The sequence below is a fragment of the Myiozetetes cayanensis genome, unplaced genomic scaffold (assembly GCF_022539395.1).
Source record: "Myiozetetes cayanensis isolate MyiCay16 unplaced genomic scaffold, myiCay2020 scf22, whole genome shotgun sequence".
In the NCBI taxonomy this organism is placed as follows: domain Eukaryota; kingdom Metazoa; phylum Chordata; class Aves; order Passeriformes; family Tyrannidae; genus Myiozetetes; species Myiozetetes cayanensis.
The window spans coordinates 9,273,133-9,299,701 of record NW_026087434.1 but is presented as its reverse complement, the minus strand read 5'-3'; the positions used below and the strand labels follow the sequence as shown (position 1 = coordinate 9,299,701).

Below are 26,569 nucleotides of genomic sequence, written 5' to 3'. Positions count from 1 at the left end.
CGAAGCCTAAGGGAAAACATAATTTTGTTATAAATAATCCTTGGCACAAATCATGGAAACGCAATACTAAAATTGTTTGTTGAATCATTTATGAATTGGGCCTTCAGTTTCAGTTTGCAAATAAGTTAGAGGGGTTTTTTTTTTTGCTTGATGTTCTTTTTCACTTTGCTTTTTTAGCTGGCAAACAGCCTTTGAGAGACTGAACCGACACATAATCCAGAAAACAGGGGGAATGAAGCGGGTTTATTTTTTTAAAGGAAATCTCTTTGCTTTTTGGCGTGGGAGGGATTTACTTATGGACTATGATAAGTTTAATGATGACAAATTTTTACATTAATTCCACGAGATGCCACGATTTTGAGTTTTCACCCAGCTGAAAAGGCAAAGACAACACAGGGCCTTTGGAAGCCACTAAAGAAAATGATTTGTAGATACCTCTGCTGGGAGTTTCAAACAAATATCTGCGATCCAAGAGATAAATGTGACTATTAAGAACAACACACATTTTTGTGTTTGTTCTTAGACGGGAAATTTTGAAGATTTATTGCTACAAAACAGAAGTTCAGTGGAACATAACTGTGTGCTACCACACCATGCACACAGTCATCTCGTGGCACATGGAGAAATACGTAACACGAGGGGAAATTCAGCTGCCTTGAGAAATTCACTGTTTTCCAGGACAGCTGATTGCCCAGACTCCTCAGATGAAAGTTATAAACACAAAGAAATAGCAAAGAACAGAGAGATGCGTTTCTTCCTTGTGTCTTTTGTCTTAAAAGTGCTATTTTTCGTCACCTGAAGTGGGAGGGAAAGTTGGAAATAGATAAAAGCAGCGTGAAGCTCCTCTCTCTCAGCCAGAGCAGGTGTGCAGTGCCTTACCTGATCTGTCCTCGCACCAGCGGCCTGTTCTTTGTCCTGTTCATGTTTGAGTCAAACGGGACCTCAAAGAACTGTAATTAAAAAAAAAAAAAAAAAAAAGAAAGGAACAATCAAAATGAAAGGATCCCGGAAAACGTGCCACGTGTGGAATGTCCTGTCTGCCTCTGCAGGTGCTTTAATCTCTATTTTTGAAGGTTCAGGGACACGACACAAATTCGGAGCTTTGATAGTTTGCATTGATGCTTTTGGCAGCCCCTGAGAGAGAAAATCACCTGGAGGACAAAAGGAGTTTGCACAGGACCCCAGGAGTTCATGGCTCGAAGTAGAGTTTGATTCCAGGTCCTGCTCCTGGCAGGTCTGGCACAGCTTTTAGATGTACACAATTATACACACACACATAATGGAACCATGGAATTGTTACACTGGGAAAAGATCATCCAGCCCAACCATAAACCCAGCACCACCACCATTAAGCCAGATCCACAAGTGCCACATCCACACATTTTTGGAACGTTTCCAGGAATGGTGACCCCACCACATCCCTGGGCAGCCCCTTGCAATGCCTGACCACACTTTCAGTGAAGAAAATTTCCTAATATCCAATCAAAACCTCCCTTAGCACAACTTGAGGCCATTTCCCCTGGTCCTGTCACTTCTTACGTGGGAGAAAAAACAATCCCCACCTGGCTCCAACCTCCTCAGGGAGCTGGAGAAAGCAAGAAGGTCCCCTCGAGCCTCCTTTTCTCCAGGCTGAGCCCCTCAGTTTTACATTAACACAAACAGCCCTTCCAAATATTCCTCTCCTGGTCTTTAAAAGACAAACAGCAAGTTTTTTTCCAAGATCATGTAACTTCCAAGAACCTATAACCCACCCCAAAATCAATCAACCCTTGTAAAACCCTACTGAAACTGCACTGAGCCTCCAGTTGGAGCAGTAGGGAGTGAACACACCATATGGTGTCATTTAATGTCACAACCTAATTTGACTTCAAACGTGGCCTATGGGAAAATTCAGGACTTGCTATCTGCTTGGAATTCCTGCAGGCTCCTGGAGGATTTTTTTGGATAAGAATATTACTGGAAAAGCTGAATCCATCCAGGCAACTCTAAAGCCGTTCAGCTTTACGTGTGCAAAATAACAACACAAATAATAAGCAGAGATTTACTTACAGAAAGTGTAGGATGTGTTTATACAAAGAGTATTTTCTACTGACGTTATGTCTGAGGTTTTGGGGTAGGATCCCAATTATAGTGAATATGTAGGAAAAGCACCGTAACAAATCATAATTCCAAGGAGTCAGACTGACAGTAAGCTCAGTGTAGCCAAACTGCAGACAGATTTTAGGTGATTATATGATAAATGACTACATGATAAAATCTGTGTTATTCCAGCAAGCTGACTTAACATTTTATGCTACAAAAGACACAATTAACAAACATATTCATTGTGACAGTGCCACATTACTGGTCTTGCTATTTACTTGGGCTGCATTCCCAGGGGAACAGACAGGGACCATTCAGAGCCCTCCAGGTGGACATCAAGGGAAAGATGCTTCATTTCCAGGCACATGGAACCACTTTTCCCACCTACTACCTTGAAGTAATGACCATATAACAATTGGGAATCTCTGCTGTTACTCCTATGTGTTGCAAGAGCAGCAGGGATGGGATACTCATGGATACCTGTGGATCATCCTAACACAGCCCACAACGTTCTCAGTCTGTGGGGCCATATAAAGCCATGGAAATTTAAAACACCAATGCAGAATTTAATTACTGGTTTAAATTTAATTCACTAAATTATTTTGCCTCCATCTGCACGGCTGGTGGTTTGAATCCCAGAATCATTTAGGTTGGGAAAGATCTCCCAGACCATCAAGTCCAACCTGTGACTGATCCCCACCTTGTCACCCAGTCCCACACCTCCAGGGATGGGGACTCCACCACCTCCCTGGGCAGCCCCTTCCAGTGCCTGACCACCCCTTCCATGAAGAAATTCTTCCTGATGTCCAGCCTGAACATCTCCTGGCACAACTTAAGGCCAATTCCTCTTGTCCTGTCACTGGTTTGCTCCCAGTAAACCTCAGTCTGGAAGGGAGCACCCAACCCAACTCCCCTACAAACTCTCAAAGCCTTCCAATTTTATCACTGATATTCCTGAAGCAAACTCAGGCTGCTCAGCCAAGAATTTCTCACAGGAAAGAGGAGAATGAAAGAAAGGGAGAAAGAGAGAGAGAAAGAAAGCAAGGAAAGAAAGGAAGAAGGAAAGAAGAAAATAAAGAAAGAGAGAAAGAAAGGGAGAAGAAGAGAAAGAAAAGAAGAGAGAAAGAGAGAAAGAAGGAAAGAGAGGAAAGAGAGAAAGAAAGAGAGAAAGAGAGTAAGAAAGAAAGAAAGAAAAAGAAAGAGAGAAAGAAAGAAAGAAAGAAAGAAAGAAAGAAAGAAAGAAAGAAAAAAGAAAGGAAAAAAAGAAAGGAAAAAAGAAAGAAAAAAAGAAAGAAAAGAAGAAAGAAAAAAAGAAAGAAAAAAAGAAAGAAAAAAGGAAAGAAAAAAAGAAAGAGAGAAGGTTCATACATCTTTTGCTTTGCCTGAGCACTGTGCCACAGCTCTGGGCAGCTCTTCGGTCATTTTTAGGTAGGCAGCTGACAGGGAATTTCTTGTGCCCTGTTTGCTGTGGCTGACTTGCAGTGGTCGGATCTTCACAACTACAACACTGCCCTGGAAGTGTTGGATGCTTCACAAAGAACCTCCCCAGGAAACAGCAAGGAGCACCTTCGGAGCGGGGAAAGCGCCCGTTCGGATCCGCCACCAGTGATTGCTCCTGACAGCTCAGCGTTTTGCTAATGGGTTGTTTCACTGTTACATTTCAGGGACAATTACAGTAAATGAAGAAAAAAATGTCATTTGACATCAGACTGGTAGAGCAATACAAGGGAAAAACTCTATTGAGCTCAAGCCTGTTCTCTGGAAAATATCTTGGGTATGCTTGGGTTTTTTTTCTTAAGTCACAGTTTTGATTTCTGTTTGTAAAGTCTGACTGCTTTGAGTTGCTTCCAGTTTAAACTTGTGTGTCTGAGGAGATTCTGGCTCATTTGAGAGTGCTTAAGCTCATGGATAAAGATATCCCTGTGCGATGGATAAAATCAAAATAATGTGCAAGTTTCAAACTTGATGTATCTCAAACACAAAATGACGACAATGAAGAACAGCTGGACACCTGAAAGAATTTAAACTTATGCAGTTATCAGGATAACCTGACAATGCCGTGCTCAGTGTATGAAATATTTCCATATATATTTGATATAGTACAGCCAACCTCTGAATAGAATAGAAATGTTGACCAAGAATCTCCTCTCCTGACTTAAGTCATCAAAAAATGTCTGTCTCTTATATACAGACACGGCTGCTCCTGAAATTAGGATTACTGCATGACTTAAGTCTGAATTTTCTCGCTTTTTCAAATCTGACAATCGGAATAATCTGTTACTGTCAAGTGTACGCACGGAGCCACATTTCCAGCTGAACTAGAGTTAAGGAAAATCCTTTTATTTGCAATGCCCTAGATTCCTTCACTGAGCTAGTTGCTATTACATGTCAGCAAGATGCCATTTATCAAACTTTTCCCATTTTGCTCCCAGATGTTCAGCAAAATTCTCTCTCCACTCGAAATTATTTTCCCCTGATATTCTAGAAAAAACGAAAAAAAAAAACCCCGTGCATCTCAAATATCATTCCATAGGAATGAAAGAGTGAAGTCAAACATATTATCTCATGCCAGGCCAACACAGCCCTGCCTGTTTTAGCAAAGAGTAAATTCAGTAAGATGACTCCTGGATAAATAAATATTTTAGAAGCACTCAAGAGGCTTTTTCCTCAGGAAGTCTGAATGCATCAGTTCAGCTGGACATGGCAGAATATTATCTGCCCTTGGTATCTGGGAAGTTGGCCACAAAAAGGGCAGACAGAGGGTTAAATCTACAGCATCTAAAAAGCCCTGAGTGACAAAACTTGGCAAGAGCTCTGCAGACCCCAACCTAAATTTTAATCAGTATGCATGAACATTTAAAACATGACGGTGGAAAAAAAAATAAATCAGGCCAGCCAGTACTTTGTGGTTTATTTCTCTGGCAGGCTCATCAGGCTCTTTGTGCAGATCTCATCTTGTTAATATACAGTAATTATATCTTAAACATCTCCCAGTTCCTAGAGTAGCTGTCACATTACTGCTCTGAGCTGTTTACACCCATGGGGTTTCTGTCCTTCAGCTTCTTCACACTGGTTCCCACTTTGGTTTTAAGTGAAACGTTAAAGAACGTTTAATTTCAAGCTGCCTCCTGGAACCAGCAGTGTATGCAGCGGGTGGGTGAGCACTGAGATCTCTCAGATTAATAATTTGATTAGGACTAAGGCAAGATTTCCATAGCATCACCTGGCAGATGCAGACAGCGTTACGATACACCGGCACTTCCAGGACCAACGACAGGGAAAGGTGAGAGAGTGTCCTGTGCCTTCACAGGGAGACCTCCTGCTCCTTCCATTAGCTCACAGAATATCCTCAGTTGGGAGGGACCCACAAGGACCATCCAGTCCAACTCCTGGTCCTGCACAGACACACCAATATTCCCATCCTGTCCCTCAGAGTGTTGTCCAAACCATTCTGGAGCTCTGGCAGCCTTGGGGCTGTGCCTACTGCCCTGGGGAGCCTGTTCAGTGCCCAACCAGCCTCTGGGGGAAGAACACCAACACTTTTCCAAGACAGTGACCTGACCACTTGCAGATGATTAGGCCAGTGGAGCAGACAGAAAGCCCTGAGCACACAATGCATTTGCCTCCTGTGGGAGGGATTGTAACTCCTGAACTACCGCAGTCCAACACCTTCGCTCCCGTTCACACACAAACACCAACAGAGCGCACTAAGAGGAACAATATGCCACGGAGTTTATCAAACAGATCAGCCACACTCCAGCTAATAAACATCTCTCTTAGACCACTCTGGATTTAGAGTGTATCAAGCACCAGCCTGGCCCCCGGCCAGGCCCAGCTCTAATCGGTGACACGTGGTGGGAACAGCAGCGGCTGGAACAGGCACCCAGTGTGCCATGTATTGACATAACATTTTCCTCTAATGCTAAACACATATTTACAGCAGAACCGATAAGCCCGTGAGTCTAAAGACAGAATGGAACCCTGCTATTAAAAGACAATTTAATTCAAGGCAACTCAGAGGTCCTGCCAGTGCAAAACCACCCCTGCAACTGAGAAGGTTTCCATGTGCTCTCTGCCAGCAGAATTGCCCTCTGGATCTCTGTGTTTCTCTCTGAAGGGCAGTTCAGGTGAATCTACAGCACTGAGGAGTGAACAAAGAGATGAGGCTGTTGCCAAAGAACAGTCACCCCCTCCTGCACTGAAGTGCTGCTGGGCTCCAAAATCCTCTGTGCCTTGCACTGCGTGGGAAGGTGGAGATGAGCTACAAGTGGTGATCAAAGCTCCTCCTCAGCTAAAATCTCTTGCCACAGACCCAAGCAAACATTTTTAACACCATACAAATAACACCCAGTACAGCTCCTCACTGAACACCTCCAGCCACGGGGGAAGTTGGGCTGTTCAGGGTAAATCTTGCAAATATTGGTCTGGTTGAATTGGGTGCTTCTGGGGTTCTCCCAGTTCCTCTGTGCTACAGTAAGCTCTGATTCTCTTTGGTTTTCTCTGGCCTTGGCCAAGAGCAAGCAAAACCACTGAGAAACAAGCTGGAAACAAAAAGGTGTACAAATTCAGGAGAAGTGAGCGGACCAAAAATTGGGCAGAGAGCGCAGAGGGGCAGAGCAGGGTCTGGATACCTGGACAATAACCTGAGACTTCCTGGGAAGGTGACACCCAGAAAGCCATTACTCCAAATTCATCAAGTTTCAGCACTAGCCTTTCACATGAAGTCTCTTAATTTTCCCAGGCAGCCAAAGGAAAGCTGCTGTAAGGAGCACTGGAAACCCATCAGACCATGAGTTCCTTCCTCTGTGACTGCTCTTCCCCTCCATATTACCTAATTATTTCTATTCCTCATGTTTTCGGTGATTTATCTTACATTGTCATAAAGTAATATATAATTACATAAGAGGAGAAGAAAAACATAACATATAATTTATGGTAAATAGGATCAAAGTCAAGATTATTATTATAGGTTTCCTTCTGGTTTCCTTTCAATCACTTTTATATGAAAACAACAAAGAATAATTAAAGCATATTACAAAGGTCTTTTTACTCAATTGTACACAGATGTGACTGAAAAAAATGCAGAGGGAAGGATTTTCAAAAGCACCCATGCACTGATCTAACACGATTCTCACTGAAGTCAATGGCAGTTTGACTTCAATGAGAGCAGAGACAGACCAACACTGAGTGATTCTGAAAATCCCACCCTAATTGTACAAACAAGGGGAGGCTTTAGAGATTGCTGGCTTGGAGATTGTATATTTGAGAATCATAAAGGGCACACAGCACCTGTTTGTCTTCAAGATATGAAAATAAAGCAAGGCAAATATTTTAAGGATTAGAAATTGCTTTTTCTTTTTTTCTTTTTTTTTTTTTTTTAAGGCAGTATCTGAAAACCCTCTGGCTCTGCAGTTCCCAGTCTTGCTATAGATCTGCTTTAATATTTTCCATTTCAAAGAGGATTCTAATTAAAGATGAGATTGATGCAAGCCTGAACTACATTACTTACAGATACAGGAGGGCAGTGAAACTCCAGACTGTCCTATGAACCCACAAAGCTCTGCTACAATAAGTATCTGCCACAGTTTAATTTATTATTTTCCCCCTCCCAAAAGACACATTCCTCTTATTAGCCAGCATTTAGAAACTCATTGCTCTGTACAGGGAATAGAACAGGAGGAAATGGCAAAGCAAATGTTGAGACTTGTCGCTTCAGAAACAGATTTTCAGGATGGAGAAAGCAAAGACTCACACACTTCAATGAGCAGTGATGTCACCTCAGACTGACCTGCCGTGCTGGCTCTGCTTTTCAGAGCTCAAGAGGTGACATGCTGTTATTCCCTTGCCCATTCACAAGTGTGTGACTTTCCAGGGATGCCCAGAGACCCCCCAAAATGTGCAATTTTTGTTTTTTCATTGCATTTATTTCAGTGCCCTTAAGTGGTAGCAGAGCTGAAGCTGCTGGCACTCCTGGCACAGCGCTCTGTGTTTGTTTTTAGCTCACCCAAATCCTTTCAGTGACTCTGACCAACAGAACAAGTGGTCACTGAACTCTTGCAGCTCTTGATTAGCACTTCAGCCAAACAAGATCCTTTGGTGATATCACAAGTGCCATGACAAGGAGCTTGGAAAGCAGGAGTGTCCCAGCTGAAAGCTGCTGCTCCATCCACAGGGCTTGACCTGACAGTGAGGGGTTGGGAAAGAGGAGAGGAGGATGGATACATCCTGACACAGGCCACTGGCAACGGGGATGAACCCCTGGCTCTGCAGGTGGGGATGTGCTTGTGGCACCTGGGGAAAAGCAGTGAGAGTGGAAGGAAAGCCCCTGGGACCACATGTCTGAGCCTGCTGAGCAAAGAATTAACAATAATTAAGGACTCCATGTGGTCTTCAGCTGTAGTGAGTAACTCTGAATTAAATAACAGAGCGTTTGCACCAAATTACTTTATCTATTTCACCCCATACACAGATTTTTCTTGTCTTCATCTTAGAATCAGATTTTCTGGCATCAGTGCATGAAAAAACAGCTTGTTTCACCTCATTTCTTCAATGCACCTGATGTCCAAGACTTGAAATGGGGGAAAAGACATGAATCTCCTGGTCTGGTAAACGAGAAACAGGTTGGGTGACCACCGATGAGCCTGGCTCTTCTCCTGAAAATTGGATTTTGCTAAGAAGATACTGTAACAAAAACGAAATAATAATAAAAATAAAGCCAGGCCCTTATAAGCTGTTCTGTCTTGAAAACTGCTGACTTTGTGAGCCATCTCAAGAGCGTATTCCCGAGGCCTCACGGAGGTCAGCCACGGCTCCAGGGGAAATGCAAGCTGGATACCGCAGACAGGCTTTACCTCATGTGATCCACCTTGGAGAAATAGCTTCCATGGGAAGAAATACTGCTTCCTGGCCAGCTGCCAGGGACTCCTAATAATACGAAATATTTACCACCAAATATTTACCACCACCAAGTCCTTTTTGTTCAGCACACAATTAATGCATCCACAAAGCTCCTCAGTCCAGGTCCTCGCTCTGCCCCACTTTCAGGAGGGCACTTACCCATCGCTGCATTTGGACTCGTGGACCAAAGGAGGCAATTTCCAAAGCCTTCCCAACTTTTTTTAAAATGGATTTTGTCACCATTGGGCTCTTCCTTTTCATCTTAAAACTGAAATAGTTAAAAAACTTGTTTCACACCTCATGCCCTTCCCTTGTGCTCACCCAACCAACTGCACCCACAGAACAACCCGATCTGGCCCAAAGTACAGCTGATTTCCCTCTCATATTTTCATTTTTTTATCTGTGCACCATGGACATGGAAACAGGAGAGGGGAAGGGTGAAGCTGTGACTCAGCTCCCACCACTGTGCTGGCACATTGTGTACCCCAGGAGAGAAGCAGCACCACAACGATGAGGGGGTTAAAGGGTTCTCTCTCTCCAGGGTCACAGACATAAGGCAATGAAGCCACATTTATCTGGGTTGTGCTGCCCTGGTGGAAGAAAGAAAAACTTCACCTTCCCACACACTTCAACAACTGGGCTCTGATCGCCCCAAATCTGCCCCTACTTCTGCAAGATTCTAAGGATGAACTATAAGTGGATGTCAGAGGCATCTGACATTTGTATTGTGCTTTCCTCAGGGACTATTTTATTTCTATATATTTTAGGAACCATTATTAGAGCTGAAGAAAAATACCACCTTTATGCCTTACCGAAATACCCCCGAATCACTTCACAAGACCATTTTCTCCACGAGATTCCTTTGCATTAAATCATATTTGTCACGATGCCAGCGTGCCATGAGTGCAACGTGTAATTTAAAAAACAAACAAAACTTCAAATAACAACCTCTTTGCTGAAGATAGGAATTGCACAAGGTCAGTGTCTGGTTTAAGTTACTATATGTCCTAAAATACACCAGGCCAGGTCCTCTGGACACAGTGCAGCTGCTTTGAGCAATACTGCAGATAAAATCCGATACTGAAGATGGCTTAGACAAATTCCTGTGGTGGAATAAAGTTGTTACTCGGGGAACTCTTGGGGAAGCATTTCTGCTGCCCACAGTGCAAGTGCTTAAACCAAGAAGGAGATGCAGAGTCAACCAGGAGACACGAGTCTCCTCCAGAGGAGTGAGAACAGAGGCAGGAGCTGGGAAGCCTTTATTTCTTATAGTAACCACAGTGGGATCCTGAGCTCCTGGTTTGTGGAAGGAGCAGGTAACTCCACAGCCCCCCAGAATCAGCTGCTTCTCAGTCCCCTGTGACGAGAGAGCTATAAAATCAAGCAGCCTCGCTGTGCTCTGCTCTTGCCCAGGAGATTGGAGCAGGGAAGTGGGAAGGTGAGATTTAAATCACTTTCCACACGTCCCCTGGCTCCAACCCATGTGTCCCAGATCCAGGTCATTTTAATCAGCTTTTTATAAATTGTCACTCAAATGATAAGAATACTAATCCACTGCAATGTGCTTCCTGCCAGGCACCCGAATATTAATCCATAAACTGCTCTCTTATATCACACGGGGACGTGTTGGCTTTAACTGCTCACGGCTGACACGTCCTGTTAGTGAGGCTTTTCTTCTTACAAGGCAGACAAAAGCAGCACCATCCACAAAGCAGCAAGGCTTGCCTGCTCTTGGCTGGGGAAAGGTTATTTATGTAGGTGCAAACATCTAAATTACTTATTCAAAATACCTTTTAGTTTTGGAAATGAATTAACTTTTATGCTTGAAGTTAATGGCACTGGCGAAACAGAATTTGCTGTGGTCCAGCTGTACTTGGCAAAAGGAAAATCTACAGCTCTTTCTGGCCAGGATATTAAAAAACTCAACCCCCCAAAACCCACAATGGATGAAATGTGGGAATGCAGCAACACAGTCAGTAAAATAGCCTGAGTGTGAACAAGGGTGTGAAGTGGCATCAGCCTTTACTGACGTGTCTGAGCATGATAACATTGTCCAAGTGCCATGGAACCCACAGCTCAAACCTCTTAATAAAATCATTCCTCAGGAATTATTCCTTTAAAGTGTCAGGAGCTGTTATCAGGGAGGGTTTCAAGTCACATCTTTATACACAGCACACTTAGGGAATCTATCAGGTCTATAGGAAAGAGTTTACGCATTTCCCCTTCCCAGTAAAATTTAAACCCCCAACTTTTCCCTGTTCCAATGTCTGAAAACAGAGCAAGGGATCTCTGTGGGGGATTTCAGAATTTACACTGTGCTGGTAAGAGAACAGCCTCATCTCCCCCTCTACCATGTGCTCTCAGGGCCAAAAGAGCCCAGTCTGTAATATTCTGAAGAGTTTTGGATATTAGGAGAGAAGCAGGCACCTCAGTGAGTGCTTTGTTGTAACTTCATTTGTATGACAACAGTTTTATTTAGTTTAAATCTTGGCAATTATAATAATAATAAATAATGGCCAGTCTTCGCGAGCGAAGATCCGGGGAAGGTTTTTACACCTTCCAGCCTGCGCATTGGATTTTTTAGGTGAGACAGAGTGTGCGCGGAACTGAGCCCACCCTTTAATCCTAAGGTTCATCTGCCGGGGCCAAGCGAGCTTGGACGGTGGCAGCGAGGTCCTTAGGACGTAGGTGGGTTGCCTTTAAGGGCTAACGAGCCCCACCTGCCCGGGAGTGGCCCTGACCGGGAATCGAACCCGGGTCTCCGCAGTGACAGCGCGGCGCCTTTACCACTAGACCACCAGGGGCTCCTGGCAATTATATAAATAAGGAAAAATCACTCTCCTCTCTCCCATCTGTAAAAAACTCAAGAGAAAGCTCCCAATATACTAATAATTTTTTTTTTTTTTAAATTAGTATCACAAATCTGTGATGCCACGTGTGACATTTTCAAGGCATTCTCTCCTCCTAAGGCTATCACAGCTTTGCTGATCAAAGAGCTGTTCACAAGTATGAGGATTCTGCTCAGGCCTAAGGGTTTTGCCCACGGTAGGTTAGTTTTGGTGAGGGATTTTTCTTCATTAAACCATGATTTTATGCAGAATGTGTCGATCTGCCACATGAAGTGACGAGGTACAATATAATAACAGACATCCAAGGTGTAGTTAATCACTGAGCATCAGCTTTGCAGTAAAATCCAGTAACCACCTTCTCTTCTAAAAGCCAAATGCACAAACCATGAACTGGGGATGACCATCATTATGCTCCTCTGCCGAGGGCTGGATGACAAACCTGTGCACCGAGAAGTCACGTTACAAACACGCCTCCAAGCCCTTAATTAGGTCTCACCTTTCCTTCCCCTTCATTAAGAAGGAAAGTGAAGCCAAGAGGCTCACGATGACCCATTAGAAAGCACAAACACCCAAAGCTGTTGCAGGGGCATCACACCATCCATCTTCTTAAAGCTGTCAAGAAATGTTTGTCATTCCAATACCGCTTGCATCTCCCAAATGCTAAGATAACACACCCATCAATCTCAGCTAGAGTTAAAAGAGGAGTTGAAAAATAAATAGTTCTGAGTCATGTTACTAAGAGGGATTCCACACACTATTAATTTTAGCTTGGAAACCAATTAAGACACCAAATCAGCACTACCTCCCTCCTTTTTAAGGTATAATGACCTATTCGCTTGTGTAAATTTATTTATTTTGTGACAGTGATCCTTTCAAAAGGTTTAGAAGCTTAAACAACGTTCAATTTTAATCCTGGCTTCTGGCAACAGGAAGATTTTTGCCAAAAGGCAGTCAAAGATATGGACGAGACAGGATGATTCTCTCTGTCTCAGGAGGCCATTCTTAAAATAAAAGGATAATAAGAAACAGAATGACATAGAGGTAAAACCTGTCCTAAGCAGTGCCTGAGCATCAATAAATTGGTGCTTTCCACTCAAACCTGGGGCAGCCTTTGCCCCCTGCAACCCTCTGTGGCTTCTTGCTCACGAGTGAAGCTACAGCAGCGCTTCTCCACATCAAAGCAGGTGTGGAAAACTGCACATTCCTGCTCCAGAAAGGTTATTAAAGCAGGAACTCCCTGCCCAGCCAAAGGGCTCCAGCTCCAGCTCTCCTGCAGCTCCTGCCATGGATATTACCCGAGCAGTGAACTCCCAGTAGTGTTCAATATTGACACGGAAATGCCACTCTTGTCTTCCAGGTGCCTCAAATGTCACCTTTGTTTGCTGAGTGCAAGTCCAATATGAATTTTTCTGAGTATCTATTGGGAAAAAAAAAAAAATAACCAGCCCTGCACCTCAGTGGCCTGATTTCCCCTGGGTGCCAGTATCCACCTGAGAGCTTCTGGAGGGACTGTTTCCAACTCCTTCCTGGCAGTGCCACCACAGGGATCTAAAGCTGGAGAGTTGGGAATAGTGCAATATTGGGAATTGTGCAGTAGTTCAACCACATGGAAAAAAAGAAAAAATCATCTGGATTCAACAGGAGAGTTGACTGAGGCACATTGTGCAAAGGGTTAAAGCCAGACTCTGTCTTGGGGGAGTTTTTCACATTGTGTTCCCCCTCCATGGAAATAAACCCAGAATCATCAGAAGTCTTTCTGTGATAATGGAAGTGCATTATAATACCCAGTCATGGATCAATAACTTTATTTAGGAAGGTAAGAATATATAGGTAGAGAAAGCAAGCCAGACAGGGATTTCTTACAAGGGTCTGGGGTGACAGGACAAGGGGGAATGGTTTCACAGTACCAGAGGGCAGGGTTAGATGGGATATTGGGAAGAAATCCTTCCCTGTGAGGGTGGGCAGGCCCTGGCACAGGTTGCCCAGAGAAGCTGTGGCTGCCCCTGGATCCCTGGAAGTGTCCAAGGCCAGGTTGGATGGGGCTTGGAGCAACCTGGGCTGGTGGAAGGTGTCCCTGCTCATGGCAGGGGGTGGGACTGGGTGGGTTTTAAGGGTTCTTCCAGCCCAAACCATTCCAGGATTCTGTGATAAGAAGAAAATAAAGGATTGAAAGTCCAGTGTCAAGGTACCATTGATCAAAGCAGGCAAGTAGAGGATTAAACAAAGAATTTACTTTGCTTATCCCAGAGCCCAGATCTGTACATGATGCCACTCAGCCCCACTACAAATCCACAGTAATGCACACAAAAATAAAAAAATAAAAAGCTATCAGGTCCTCTGAAGACAGGATTGCAAAATCAAATCAGTTGCTGTCAGGGAAACTCTTGAAATAAGATAATAAAAAAAAAATCATTCCAAACTGGAACTAAAATGGCATTGCCGTATTTCTATGACCAAATAAAATATCTGGTGAAACATCTACTTTTGGGTCAGATCTCAAATTCTTCACAAGGAAAGTGTGGGCAGATACCTGAGAAACACTACATTTACAATTCCTAAAACAAGTTTGCAACAAGAAGTTTTTATTCCCAAACAAAAGTACTCATAAAAGACATCCCAAGAAAAAAAAACCAATCTGCTTTAAAATTCACATCCTACTAAAATTCAAATGTATTTCCCTAGGTAGGCAAGTCCTTAAATGTATCCCTCCATTTAATTACGTTGCAGTTCCTGTGTAGACAAGTCCCAAGATGCTTTTACATGATAATCATTAAATATGAAGTGGTGAAATGAATTGCAACATTCAGTAATGCTCTTTATGAACTAAGATTTATAGAGGAAGCCTGAAATAAAATGATAAAAGCACATGGTTACCATATCTGCATATTGCACTGGGAAAAAAAAATTATATGAAAATAGCCATTGAAAATTATGAATAGCTGGGCACAAGTATTAACCAAAATTGCTGCTGCACAAGGTAATGCTCAGCCCTCCAACTTATTTTATCCATGTAATAGAAGTATTAAAATTAGAAATAAATCTAGTTATATTTTACAGGTCATTTAAACACCGAACACATCATGAAAATAATTGACAGAATTCTGTGATTTCATAAACACAATTGTTTGCTGAACTCTACACTTCTGTTTTTACCGAGTGGTGAAAATTTGAAGCATAACTCAGTTTCACTGTATAAAATAAAATCCAGTTCTGTAAAACAATCAGAAATTACACAAATAGCTCCAACTGTGGACCCAGGAACAAGAACAAAAAATAGATAAATAATATAATAACTGCAATCAGGCAAAAGGAACTTTGCACCAAGTGCCTGGTCCCAGCAGACGCCGCTGTGAATCCGCCCCTGTTCCACTCCTTGGCAACGTCTCTCTAAACACACACTCATACAAATGAAGGTTTAAAACACATTTTCTACACTAAACCATACCCAAAGCAGGTTTGGAAGATCGCTCACAGGCTTTACAACCACTTCATTTACGCACCAGCATATGCATTTAGTACATAAATATTTATAGTTTGGCAGCTCCCTCTCCCAACCTGCCTGGGTTTGCTCCATTGGGTTTCACCAGCGAAATTTCCTCTGAATTTCCACATTTCCAGATGCTTTGCTCAGACAGCCTTGATGGAGAACAGTTGTGCCTATTAGCAGACAAGCTGCTGACAACTAAGCTGAGCTTCTAAAAGCTGGCAGGGAGATAATTTGGCAGCGAGATCTGATAAGTTTAAAGAGAAGAGAAAGGCACGGTGGGCTGCGAGCATTGAGATGTCACAGGGAGACCCTGGCAGGACCTGAGCCTTTCCTTGAGGTGTCCCTCATCCCATTCCAGAGTCCTTCAGCCAAATCTCACCTCAGTCACCTATCCCATTGCCCAGCACCTCTCAGTTCTTAGCAAACACAGCCTTTGATTAAAGAAAGGATAGAAAATGGTGCTGCAAGAAGTGCCCAAAACAAACTGCATTACAGATAGAGAATCATGAAATCACAGAATGGTTTGGGCTGGAAGGGACCTTAAAGCTCATCCAGTTCCACCCCCTGCCTTGGGCAGGGACACCTTCCACTAGCCCAGGTTGCTCCAAGCCCCGTCCAACCTGGCCTTGGACACTTCCAGGGATGGGGCAGCCACAGCTTCTCTGGGCAACCTGTGCCAGGGCCTGCCCACCTCTATATATTTAATAGAGATATATTTCAAAGGGTTGTTTCCTCTGACTAATTTTTTAATATATGGCAAAGACAAAAGAAAACTGTTATTTATTTTTGCTGTATCCTCTCGTCTTTTCTCTCCACAAGTAAGGAGAGTATAATCTCCTGCATTTTATTCTTCTGGGGGAGGAAAAAAGGCAAGTGGGGCTGGGAGTGCAGGAGATTTGTATCCACACCTTCCCTGAAACTCTCCAAACATGGAACACTGGTATTTCTGCTCTCACCAAGCCATGGTACTATAGGAAATCAGCACAAAATCAAACCAAGGATGAACCAGCAAGGTTGGCAATGCAGCTCCATCTCAGCCCCTCGGGGTTCCATCTCCTCCCTCGCCTGCATTTCCACACCGGGCACAGCCCGGGTTTGCCTTCATACCTGGGGTACAAAAAGTAATCCCACTGTGCATTCCCAGCTTAACATTTTCTTAATGTCATGGTCATTTATTTTCTAAGGTAACAGCAGATTACAGGGCACTTGGGTTGTATCTCAGCATACACTCACTGGGGCAGGTCAGTGCAGCCAGCACGGGCACACCGGGAGCTGCTCCCACTCCTACTCCAGCCCCAGGGCGAGTCCAGGCTCATCCCAGCAGTCCTGGCATCGTGACTTCCCCCAGGATGAGCTGCACCAGCACTTCCCAGTGCTGTGCCAGACCAGACAGTGGTTTTATTCAGACAGTGATTTTTCTTTAGACAGCACTGGAATCCTTCCAGGAGAGATAAAAATCTACATTTTTCCATGCAAAGAACTAAAATACTCATCAAAAATATAAGACCTCGTTTATATTCTTATCCTCCTCCTCAGGCATTCAGTTTTGGCCACTGTTGAGACAGAATTTCTTTGTTTTGACCCCAAATGACTTTCCCAAAGCATCTTACAGGTGATTCCCTCCCTCTCCGGCTGCTGCCCTCCCACCCACTCCTTAATTAAAGATGCCAAGGTCTGACACAAACCATGTTACAGAATAAAACTGGGCTATGATGCATGAACAATAGGTATGTGGACAGTCTACTGGCAAACAGACTGTTGGCAATTATTTTGGTGCTTATTTAGAGTCTTTAAGTTGTTTCAAAATAGACAGCAAGGAGGATTGTTGCTATCTAACAATCAAAAGAGGAGAAAAGCACAAAGAAACACATTTTGCACTTCTGAACGAATTTCAGGGATAGGGGATCTCTTTAGGAACGCAACTAATTAAAAAAACCTTTTCTAAAGCAACGTGGAAATGCTGCTTAATCAGAATTATCTGAGTTCAAAGAGCCACGGGAGGAAGGAGGGAGCAGCACCCTCATCCTGACACCCAGCGACTGCCACTCTCCCAGACATCAAGGCACTAACACACAGCCAAGCTGCCTCCACGGTCAGGTTCATCCAAATACCTTTTCCATGAACTAATCAAACAGGCATTTATCAGCTGAGAGAGGAATAAGCAAACCTAAGGGGTTTTATGGAGGAGTTGTTCCCTTCATAAAGAGCCCCGAAACTTCTAGTCCAGAAGGTCTTAGATTATCAGGCTACAGCCAGACTAGTACAAAGCATCCTTGATGTCTGGACCAAATGAAAAGATTAGCAGGTCTGCCCCAGTGCTGATTACACCAGGCTCATACTATTTTTCCAGCGGATGCTTTCATAATTAAATATCAAGTAACAGGAGGCACTTTAACATTTATGTCACCCTCACCTATGAAAATAATAAAAAGTTTCTTTGCATCGAGAACTGTAAAGTATTAAAAGTGTTCTATGGCTGTAACAGCAACCTGTCAAGCTGTACAGAGGAATCCAGAGTTCAGCAAAGGGGATCCCTCGGGAATGCCGTGTATCGGCGAGGCAGAACAGCAATCACATTATGCCTGTAACTAATATGGACAAAGTGGAATGAGTAATAAAAGCCAACAAAAAACAACTTTCACTCTGATTAGCCATCACAGACTAATAGGCTTCAATTGCAATTTAAAATTAGGTGGCACCATCAATCACCGGGGGCTCTGTGAGCGGCAGCCGCGGCGCCTGCGGAGGAGCCAGCAGGGAGACCCTCGGGGAGGGACGAGAGCCCCGAGCTCTGCCAGGGGCCAGGGATCCAAACACACACCAGTGTTCATCTGGACAAACCCCAGAATGTGACCCTGGGCACAACAAAGGGGTTCAGGGGCAGCTCCTCCAAGCTCTCAGGTTTTTTTACACCATTAACGCTCTTGGTCCAGGCAGGTCTATCAGGTCTTTGGGCTGAAGAACCACGGCAGATTTTAGCTGTGTGGGATATTGATCTTCATCATGCAAATATATCCCACTAGAAATTCAGTCAGAGCCACTCACAGGAAAAGAATCCCCCCCCGAACAACATTTCCAAATGGCACAAGTCTTTGTTAGAGAGATAAACAGGCAACTAATGGACCTATTAAACAACATTCATAGTTTTTTTGGTATGACACAAGACAACGGGCCAGGCTTTTACGGGATTTTTTTGTTTTAAACAGCTGGGTGTAAACCTTGAGCAAGTGACTCAACCTTCCTGAGGAGGCTGAACAAAAGGGGGGTGAACAGAGTTCCCCTGTGCTAAATAAAAGTGGATGTGGCTGAGCTGCCCCTGGAGCACAGGAACCGTGGGATACACAAGGGACCACTGGTTCATAAATTCCCCCCCCCCCCAAAGTTCATGATTGCTGGAATCTTAATCTCATTTCCAGTTTAAATTTACACATAGTTAATTTCTGCCCATTAATTCTTTTGCCAACAGTGCTCTCCAAGGCCCCTTCTCTCCTGGTACTTCCCCCTGGATATCTTTATGGAGCAATCAGACCCACACCAGCTTTTGTCCTGCCAGGCCACACAGGTCAAGTTCTTTCAGCCACCTCTTCTGAGTCTGGCTCCTCGTTCCCTCCCACACCCCAGCAAGTCCTTTTCAGCACCTGTTCCCATCTGAATTAATTTTTCTTGCATATGGGAGAGGCCAGAACAGTGCAGTTTTCCAGATGACTATCTGCTAATGGCATTAATAATTCCCAACCTCCATGGAAATGCCTTGAGACGGTCAAGATTTGCCTTTTCCACACTACTGCACAGTCATGCTCTAAGAAAAGGAGATATTTTTTTTTTTCCTTTTCAGTTCTTTCTGCCTGAGAAACCTTAAGGCTTGATCCAAAAGTAGATAAAACTGTGAAGTAGAAAGGAATAAACCTGGCTCTTAACCTAGGTCAGGTATTAATAGCCCACAGAGTGATCCTGAAGAAGTCACTCCACGTTCCTATTTTTTCATTCCCACACTTACCTATTTAAATCCAGAACTCACTCAGGCCAAGCATCACCTCCTAATCTAAATGAACCCAGTGCCTTAAAAGGATCCTGCCTGTGGCTGGAAAAATTCCTTATGCCTCCCAAGCTGGGAAGTTTCATGAAACAGCCTAACTCTCAGTTATTTTCCTGGTTTGACATCATTTTTAAAGACATATCTATAAATGCACAGCCACACAGGCATGTGTAAGACGGGGTGATATTAGTAAGTGAAAGTGGTAATGGCACGTTGAATCATAGCAAAGTCCAGAGGCACTTCCAGGAACTTGCGAGTTTTCTGTTATTTTTGAGAACCTTCCCATAAACGTCCATTCCTGAGCAACCTTTGGGGAGACTGCAGAGGCCGTGAGATTTACTGAAAATCAGCAGAAAAGCTGGATTTGGGGAGACGTAAATCCATGGAGCGATTGGCAACGGCTGCTGTAAAACCAGCACGGATGGGGACAGCGCTGGTCGGGATTATTCCAGGATCCCAGCGTGATGTCCCATCATAAAACTGAAATGGTGAACACAGGATGAATCCTTTTGGATGTTTTTCAGAAGTTTTTCATAAATTATATAAATTGACACCTTCCACTAGACCAGGTTGCCCAGAGTTCCACCCAACCTGGCCTCGAATAGTTTATTAGAGACAAATTATATCCTAGCAACCAACATCCAGCTGGGAATTCAATGTCTCCTGGGAGAGTACAGCACTACCACCACTTACACAGGTTGTAACTTATGCACACACACAGAAAACCCCCAGAATTCAGACAACTGCAACCCAAAATAGGTCTCCAACCCAAAACACACCTCCTCCAAATGCAGACACTAATATTTCTAATTAAAAATAGAATAATAAAAGGTGTACAACTATATGAAGTAGAACCACTTCTGCTTTAAGAAAGTTCGAAATTTTACCTTTTTTTTTCATATCAAGTCATTTATAAATATATTGCTGGGTGGCAATAGCCAGCAAGAACCTGTGGTGAAATCCAGGATTTTGCACCAGCACTTGGGAATAGCCTTCCCAAGGATGTGAGCTGGGAAAATCCTCCCTGCTCACAGAGCTGGGCAGGAGGACTTCCAAAAAGCACATTAAAACCAGAACATGTTAAAATATCTTTTATCTTATTATTGGAGCAAAAACATATCCTATGTGTATATTTTACACATATATGAATACATGTACATGTCTATCCTGTGTCTTATTTTAAATACACTTTGGATTGCAATTCTCTGCCTCCACATCTGCCTGAATTATGGCTAAAAAATCCACCATCCAGCTCCCCATCCCTTGCCTTTATGGCTCATCTCATCCCCTGTATTTGTCAGCAAACCTCCACTTTCATTCAGAGTTATTAATTTAAATTTTCCCTTGCCTGTAGGAAAGGAAAGCCTGGCAAAAAACCCCAGCCCTGAGTGTGTGCTGTGGAAAGAACTGCAGGAAAAGCCAGCAGACACCCTGAGAGGTGCCACCAATGGGATAACCCAAGTATGGCAACCAAAAAGCTCAGTCAACCTATTTATGGTGAAAGGTCAGGAATTAATTACGCTGGGGATGAGCTCAGTGGTTTGGGCATCATCTCCCAAATACCTGGACTTGTTGGGGAGGCAACAGTTGAATTCCAGCGGGGTTGGATGTTATTAGTGTTTTGGACAACATATATTTTAACAGCAAAATCGAGGACAATTTGTTCTGCCCATTCTTTACAGAAACAGAAAATGAAAGGATTTTTCTACTCTGGGTCTTCCTGTCTGATACACAACTGACATTCTTGGTAGCTGCTGCACAGAATTTAATCCCTGTTCTCAAGGCATATAACAACATGACAACCATTCCACTGTGAATATTAGGAATGATTTAAGGAAATTATTTTTATTCCTCATTATATGGAAGATTACCTGAGCAGTTGCTATTATTGTTATTAACAGCAATTAGCATCAGACAGCAATTCATAATTTCCCAACCCAGATAAAAACATTAGCAAAATATTTGCCAAGAGAAAGCCATGTGTTATTCCCATTGCGTGGGAAAGAAATTATAGAATTGAAGTGATTTGTGTCTTTACAACTGAATTGGGAAACTTATACAAGAGTTATCATGTGAATGGGACATCAGGGATACTTTCAGTGGACTACAAATTATTCTGAGCCTCTGACTCACTCTCCAACAAAATATTCTTAGTCTGTACTCCCTTACAGGCAGATTTTACTATAAAGTAAGAAAAGCTTAAGAAACCACTCTGAAAAAAAAAAAAAAAACTAATAAAATTTTACAAAGAAAAATCACTTGTAAAACCATGATTATTAAGAATTATGCTTTGACTGCGGGCGGAGAACTCAGCTGATGTAAGTCTATCCTAATGCCATTTAATTGAGTTATAGAGATGGAAACCACAAAAGAATCCGCTCCTGAGCCTACCAGGAAAACAATCCCCGCTCACATTCTCTGCACAGGCTGGTCACTATAAATACAGAATAAACATGCAAGGATGAGCCACACATGCAGGGGTCTGGATGCACTATTATGTGCTCATAAATGGCTTTAAAATGAAGATACAATGCTTGGAGCAAAGGATGTCTCTCTGTATCATGGGAAACCAAATTGCCTCTGTGTGAGTCCCGTTTTTAACCTCCCTATGTGGCCGAGAGGAAAGTCTGGATTTGGGAATGATTTCGAGGTGGAAGAACACAGTGATCCCCCAAACCTCTGCAAGAATCTAAGCGTGGGTGAAGGTGGACCCCAAACACCACCAGAAGCATTGGAATTTTGGGTTCTCCAGCCTGGCCAACGCCCGTGGAGGAGCCACTCGTGGGCTGTGGATGCACCCCATGCTCCTGGACTGATCTCCAGCCTTCTCCTGTGCTCCTCCTACGTCAGAGAGCAACAGCTTCACAGGGAGAGGTGGGGAAAGGGGTTTTTTAACACTAACTGATCGTGATACTTCCAGTAAGTGACAGCTTAAACAATACTTCTCAGACAGAAGCAAAACATCTGACATTTTGTCTCCTTGAATCAGTAGCAAAAAGCTGAATTTCGGAGTACAGACGAGTTACAAACCAAGCCATTGAAGAATAATAAGGAAAAAGCCTGTACCAAGGGATTTCTCAGCAGAAGAATGATATACTAGACAAAAATAAAAGGATACACCATATGTTGAGTAATAAAATTGGCAAACCTAGTAAGGTTCAAATACTGCTATTATACACATCTGGGCAAAATGGGGAGGGGGAAAAAAATCATTAAGCAATCTGAGAACCCCCAAACAAAGAAACTGTAAAATTCTGAACTGTAAAGCAAAGGAAACACACTTAATCCCTCAGGAGTTTAAGTATGTATTTCAACTGGGTTATACCATCCCTCAGAAGGACACGGAAGCACACAAAAACCTAGAGACACAATATAGCCACTGTGCGCTGCCGGCACAAAGCCAACTGGCTCCAGCACCCACCAGCCCTGGCACCTGTTGGGTTTATCATCAGCGCAGGCATTACCTCCTTGGGGCACACAGGGAAGGGAAGCACTCAACCAAGTGCCCCTTTTCCAGCAAAAGCGCAGGATTGTGCGCTGCCCCTGTTTTAAACGGGGATTTCCAGCTGCAAACGGGGCGCTGAAGTCGGCGGGAGTTTTGCGCGTTTCAAAAGGAACGAGCAGAAATCCTGAACCAGGCAGTAAATAATAATGTCATCCTGCCCTCGTGGAACTGCTTCATCTGCAAGCACACATGTAACCTCTTCCCTGGCCTCCCCTGAGGCGAATTTATTTATGAATGTTCCTATTAAAAATAGGACTGCTCGTGTAGTAGCTCTCCCCGCGGGGTGAATAGGGGAGGCAGGATAAACACAGTTTAATGAATAAAGGTCTTGGGACAAGACATCTCTTTTTATGGGTACGTGAGGTCTGGGTTCACCCTGCCATGGGCTGTACCATTAACACACCCAGCACACCACATAGGAGGAGTGTTTTTTTTGGGGGGGGGACTTTCCTTGCTTTGCTTTTTTCCAACTCAAAAGAAGGAAACTGCACGCTGGGAACCAGCTACTACTGCCTTGGATTACAGCATAAAAAATAATGTATATCCCTAATACTACATTTACAACGTAAAAAAATAATACATACCCTGATACTACATCAACACAAATTGCCTTTTTTAACTTTTTGGTTCTTATTTTTTTACAGAGTGGTTTATAAACTCGTCCCATGACTCTTGGCAACACGAAAAGGTTTGTAACTGTCAGCACTGTACTTGTTATTAAAAGGGAGGAGGAGAGGGCTTTGCCCTAGCAGGGCACCCAAAATGGGAGCAGGAGGTGGGGAAATCTCACAGCTCACTTCAAACTGTGCTTTGAGAACAGGAAGTTTTGGGGGATTGGGGGGGAGTGGGGGGAAAAGAGAAGGAACATGGCTGTCCAACAGCACTGGGGAAACTTTCCAGAACGTAAAACAGATGGCATGCAGTAAATAATGGAAAAGCAAAGTGTGAGATCAACATGTAAAGAGACACACGAAGATGGTTTTGAACAATTTCGGGGTGTGAGGGGAGGAGATGGGGCAGAGATGCCTTTGAATGCCAAAGGCACGGAAAGGAAAATCCCTGCCATGCTTTTCATCCCTACAAACAGCGACTCCTGCTCAGGGCTTCTGGAAAAGCACGTGGCGGATTTGGAAAAGTCCCCAGCCATGGAGAAAGACCACGATGGAAGGTCTTCATTTAGGGGATGAGCTGGCAAGATCCTGACAGCTTTCAGCAGCTGTACTTGGAGTCCCACCGCCCGCCCTCGCTCCCCTGCCTGTCATTCCCAGCCCATATCAAATGAAAGAGGGATGGGGCAACCTTGGCAGCCTGCGTGACAGACGGGCAGGACTGGGACCACAGGAGGAGCTGCTGAAAGCTCAGAAACTGCTGATGTGTCCCCCAGCATGAAGGACACTTGCCATGCATAATGGATAGGATGCTGAACATTTTCCCAGCATCCCAGTGTGCCACTTGCTGCCTGCTTCTCAAAACAGGAGGAAATTAAAGGGGAAAAAAAAAAATATAAAAAAAAAAATCCCTGTGGAATCCTGTGATGTGGTATCAGAACAGCTTCTGTGTTTTGGAAGAGTCATTTGTGTGTTGCCACCTTTCAGAATGATGGGAAAAGATGAGGCAAGGTGGGGAGAGGTTGTTCCATTTGCAGTGGGACCTGCCCCAGCAAGGGATGCACCAGTCCTGGTGCCCCTGGCATGAATCAGGTCCTGGGGCCACTGGCTGAGTTTCTTACTGCCTGAAAATAAGGCATACACACTTTTAATTTAATACCACAAATAAGAATTAAAATACAAACACTGCCTAAAACAACCAGCAGAATTACCAGCAGCAGCAAACAGTTTACTGCCTGAAATCCAATATCCAAAACAACTTCAAAAATCCATGACTTTTCACAGCCATTACCTGAGCTATGGACTTCACTGCTCGTTCAGGACCTGAGCAATGTCAGGAGAGCAACATAAACCTCTTCTAGTTCTCACAGCGGATTGGAAAAGAAATTAAATAAAAAAAACAACCCTCACAAACAAAATTGAATTCAGCTTTTCAAGGCGTTTACATTTCCCAAGCCAACAGCCCCACGTGAGCTGCAGCAGCCCTTTCCCTGCTATCCCCAAATTAAAGTGAATCAAGATCCGAAAAAATCGGGTTTCACATCCGAGATTCCAGATATTTCACTCTAATAATAATTCAATTAAATAGAAAGCAATACTAACAAACATCTTTCTACTCAAAGGAGAGGGAAAGCTGCTCTCAGCCATCCGTGTCTCTGCTTACATCCCTTGGTACAACGAAGGTAGCCGAAAGTACGAGGGTAAAGGTTCACTGGGATTTTAGGAAGTCTCCTTGTGCACCACCAGAGTTTGGACAAGGAGCAGAAACTGCGAAAAATTGATTTTCTCCAGTTTCCACAAGTGTGGAACCAGGATTTTTAAAACCAAATTAAGGCCCCAAATGTAATTAAATCCATAAAAGCTATGAGGAAATTGAGTCCGTCCCACATACTAACGCTTAAATTTATAAGCGGTGGAGGAAAAAAAAAAAGAAAAATCCACAGGAAAAAACACATTAAATTCTCTATATTAGTGTAACGAAATAAGGAAGGGAATTGTTTAATAAGTTATGCTTTTTATGTCCTCCAATTACCCGGAACAATATTTAGGAGTCCGGTTTTCCAAATCCAAATCAAATAAGAAAGGCTGCGAGAGCGGGGTTTTCGTTGGATCAGCGTCACGACGTGGAAGGAAGGAGAACAGAAGAGATTTTGAGAGAGATAAAACACTAAAAATAAATTAGGTTCATGTGCACCACAGCTCACAAGTTTGAAAATGTAACTAGAAAGAGGAGTAAAACGGTATCAGACAAATCTATGGGATTCAGGATTCCAATAACAATGTTTGTTGGGGATGCAGAAGGGAAAACTGATTGAATTCACAACCACTTGTTGGGAAAGCTCGTCCTGTCAAGAAAACATATAATATGATGTTGAACTCTTCCCCTAATACAGACACACGACTTCCTATACCCTGAAATGAAGTACCACACACTCCCACACCCACTCCTGAGCATGCAAAGGGAACTCAGCTCAAGGATAACACATTTTGGTGTTCAAACACTGATATCTAAAGGTATTTTTAAAAAAGTCTCATTGGCTCTTTCAGATTTCTTTGGCACTTATTTTCCTAAAATGCTTCACCCAAGGTGTTCAATTCTGCGTAATTTCACAGATCTCATGAGGTTTTCCAGGAGATGACGCTTCGCTCCCAGAGATAATCCCCAAGCTGAACATTATATTACTTTTCTTCACATTTTTTCCATCTCCTTTTTTCTCTTTCTCATTTTGAAGGACTTTACAAAAATGGAAAGAGCACATCATGTAAAGCAACAGGAATTTTCAGAGGATTGTTAAAATATTTGATGACTGTGTCCAGAAGCTGCTGTAAATATTTCTAGTATATTATCTGCAGACACTATATAGAGAGAAAAGCACTATTATTTAATTCAAATGCTGAAGATTACTTAATGCAAAGCTCTGTAGGTATATTATTAAAGACAATAATAAAATATAACTATTATTGTGCTCATCAGATTCCCAGTTTTCAACTCCAGTGAAAGAAAACGTCATAAATGTCTAATATTGCATGTGAGATAGTAAAGAAATCTCATATATAAGGCCAATTTCCTAGCAATTTTTTTTTAATTCCACAATGTTTTTTAAG

General features: G+C 43.2%; 1 protein-coding gene across 1 annotated transcript in view; it reads right to left on the bottom strand.

The window, feature by feature from the left end:
- LOC126641842 (protoheme IX farnesyltransferase, mitochondrial) overlaps positions 1-26,569 on the bottom strand; it is a 103,170-nt gene that overhangs the window by 34,360 nt on the left and 42,241 nt on the right. The window contains exon 5 of the mRNA XM_050318939.1: positions 880-950. Within this exon, the coding sequence (XP_050174896.1) occupies positions 880-950 (71 nt within the window). The remainder of the gene's footprint in view (positions 1-879; positions 951-26,569) is intronic.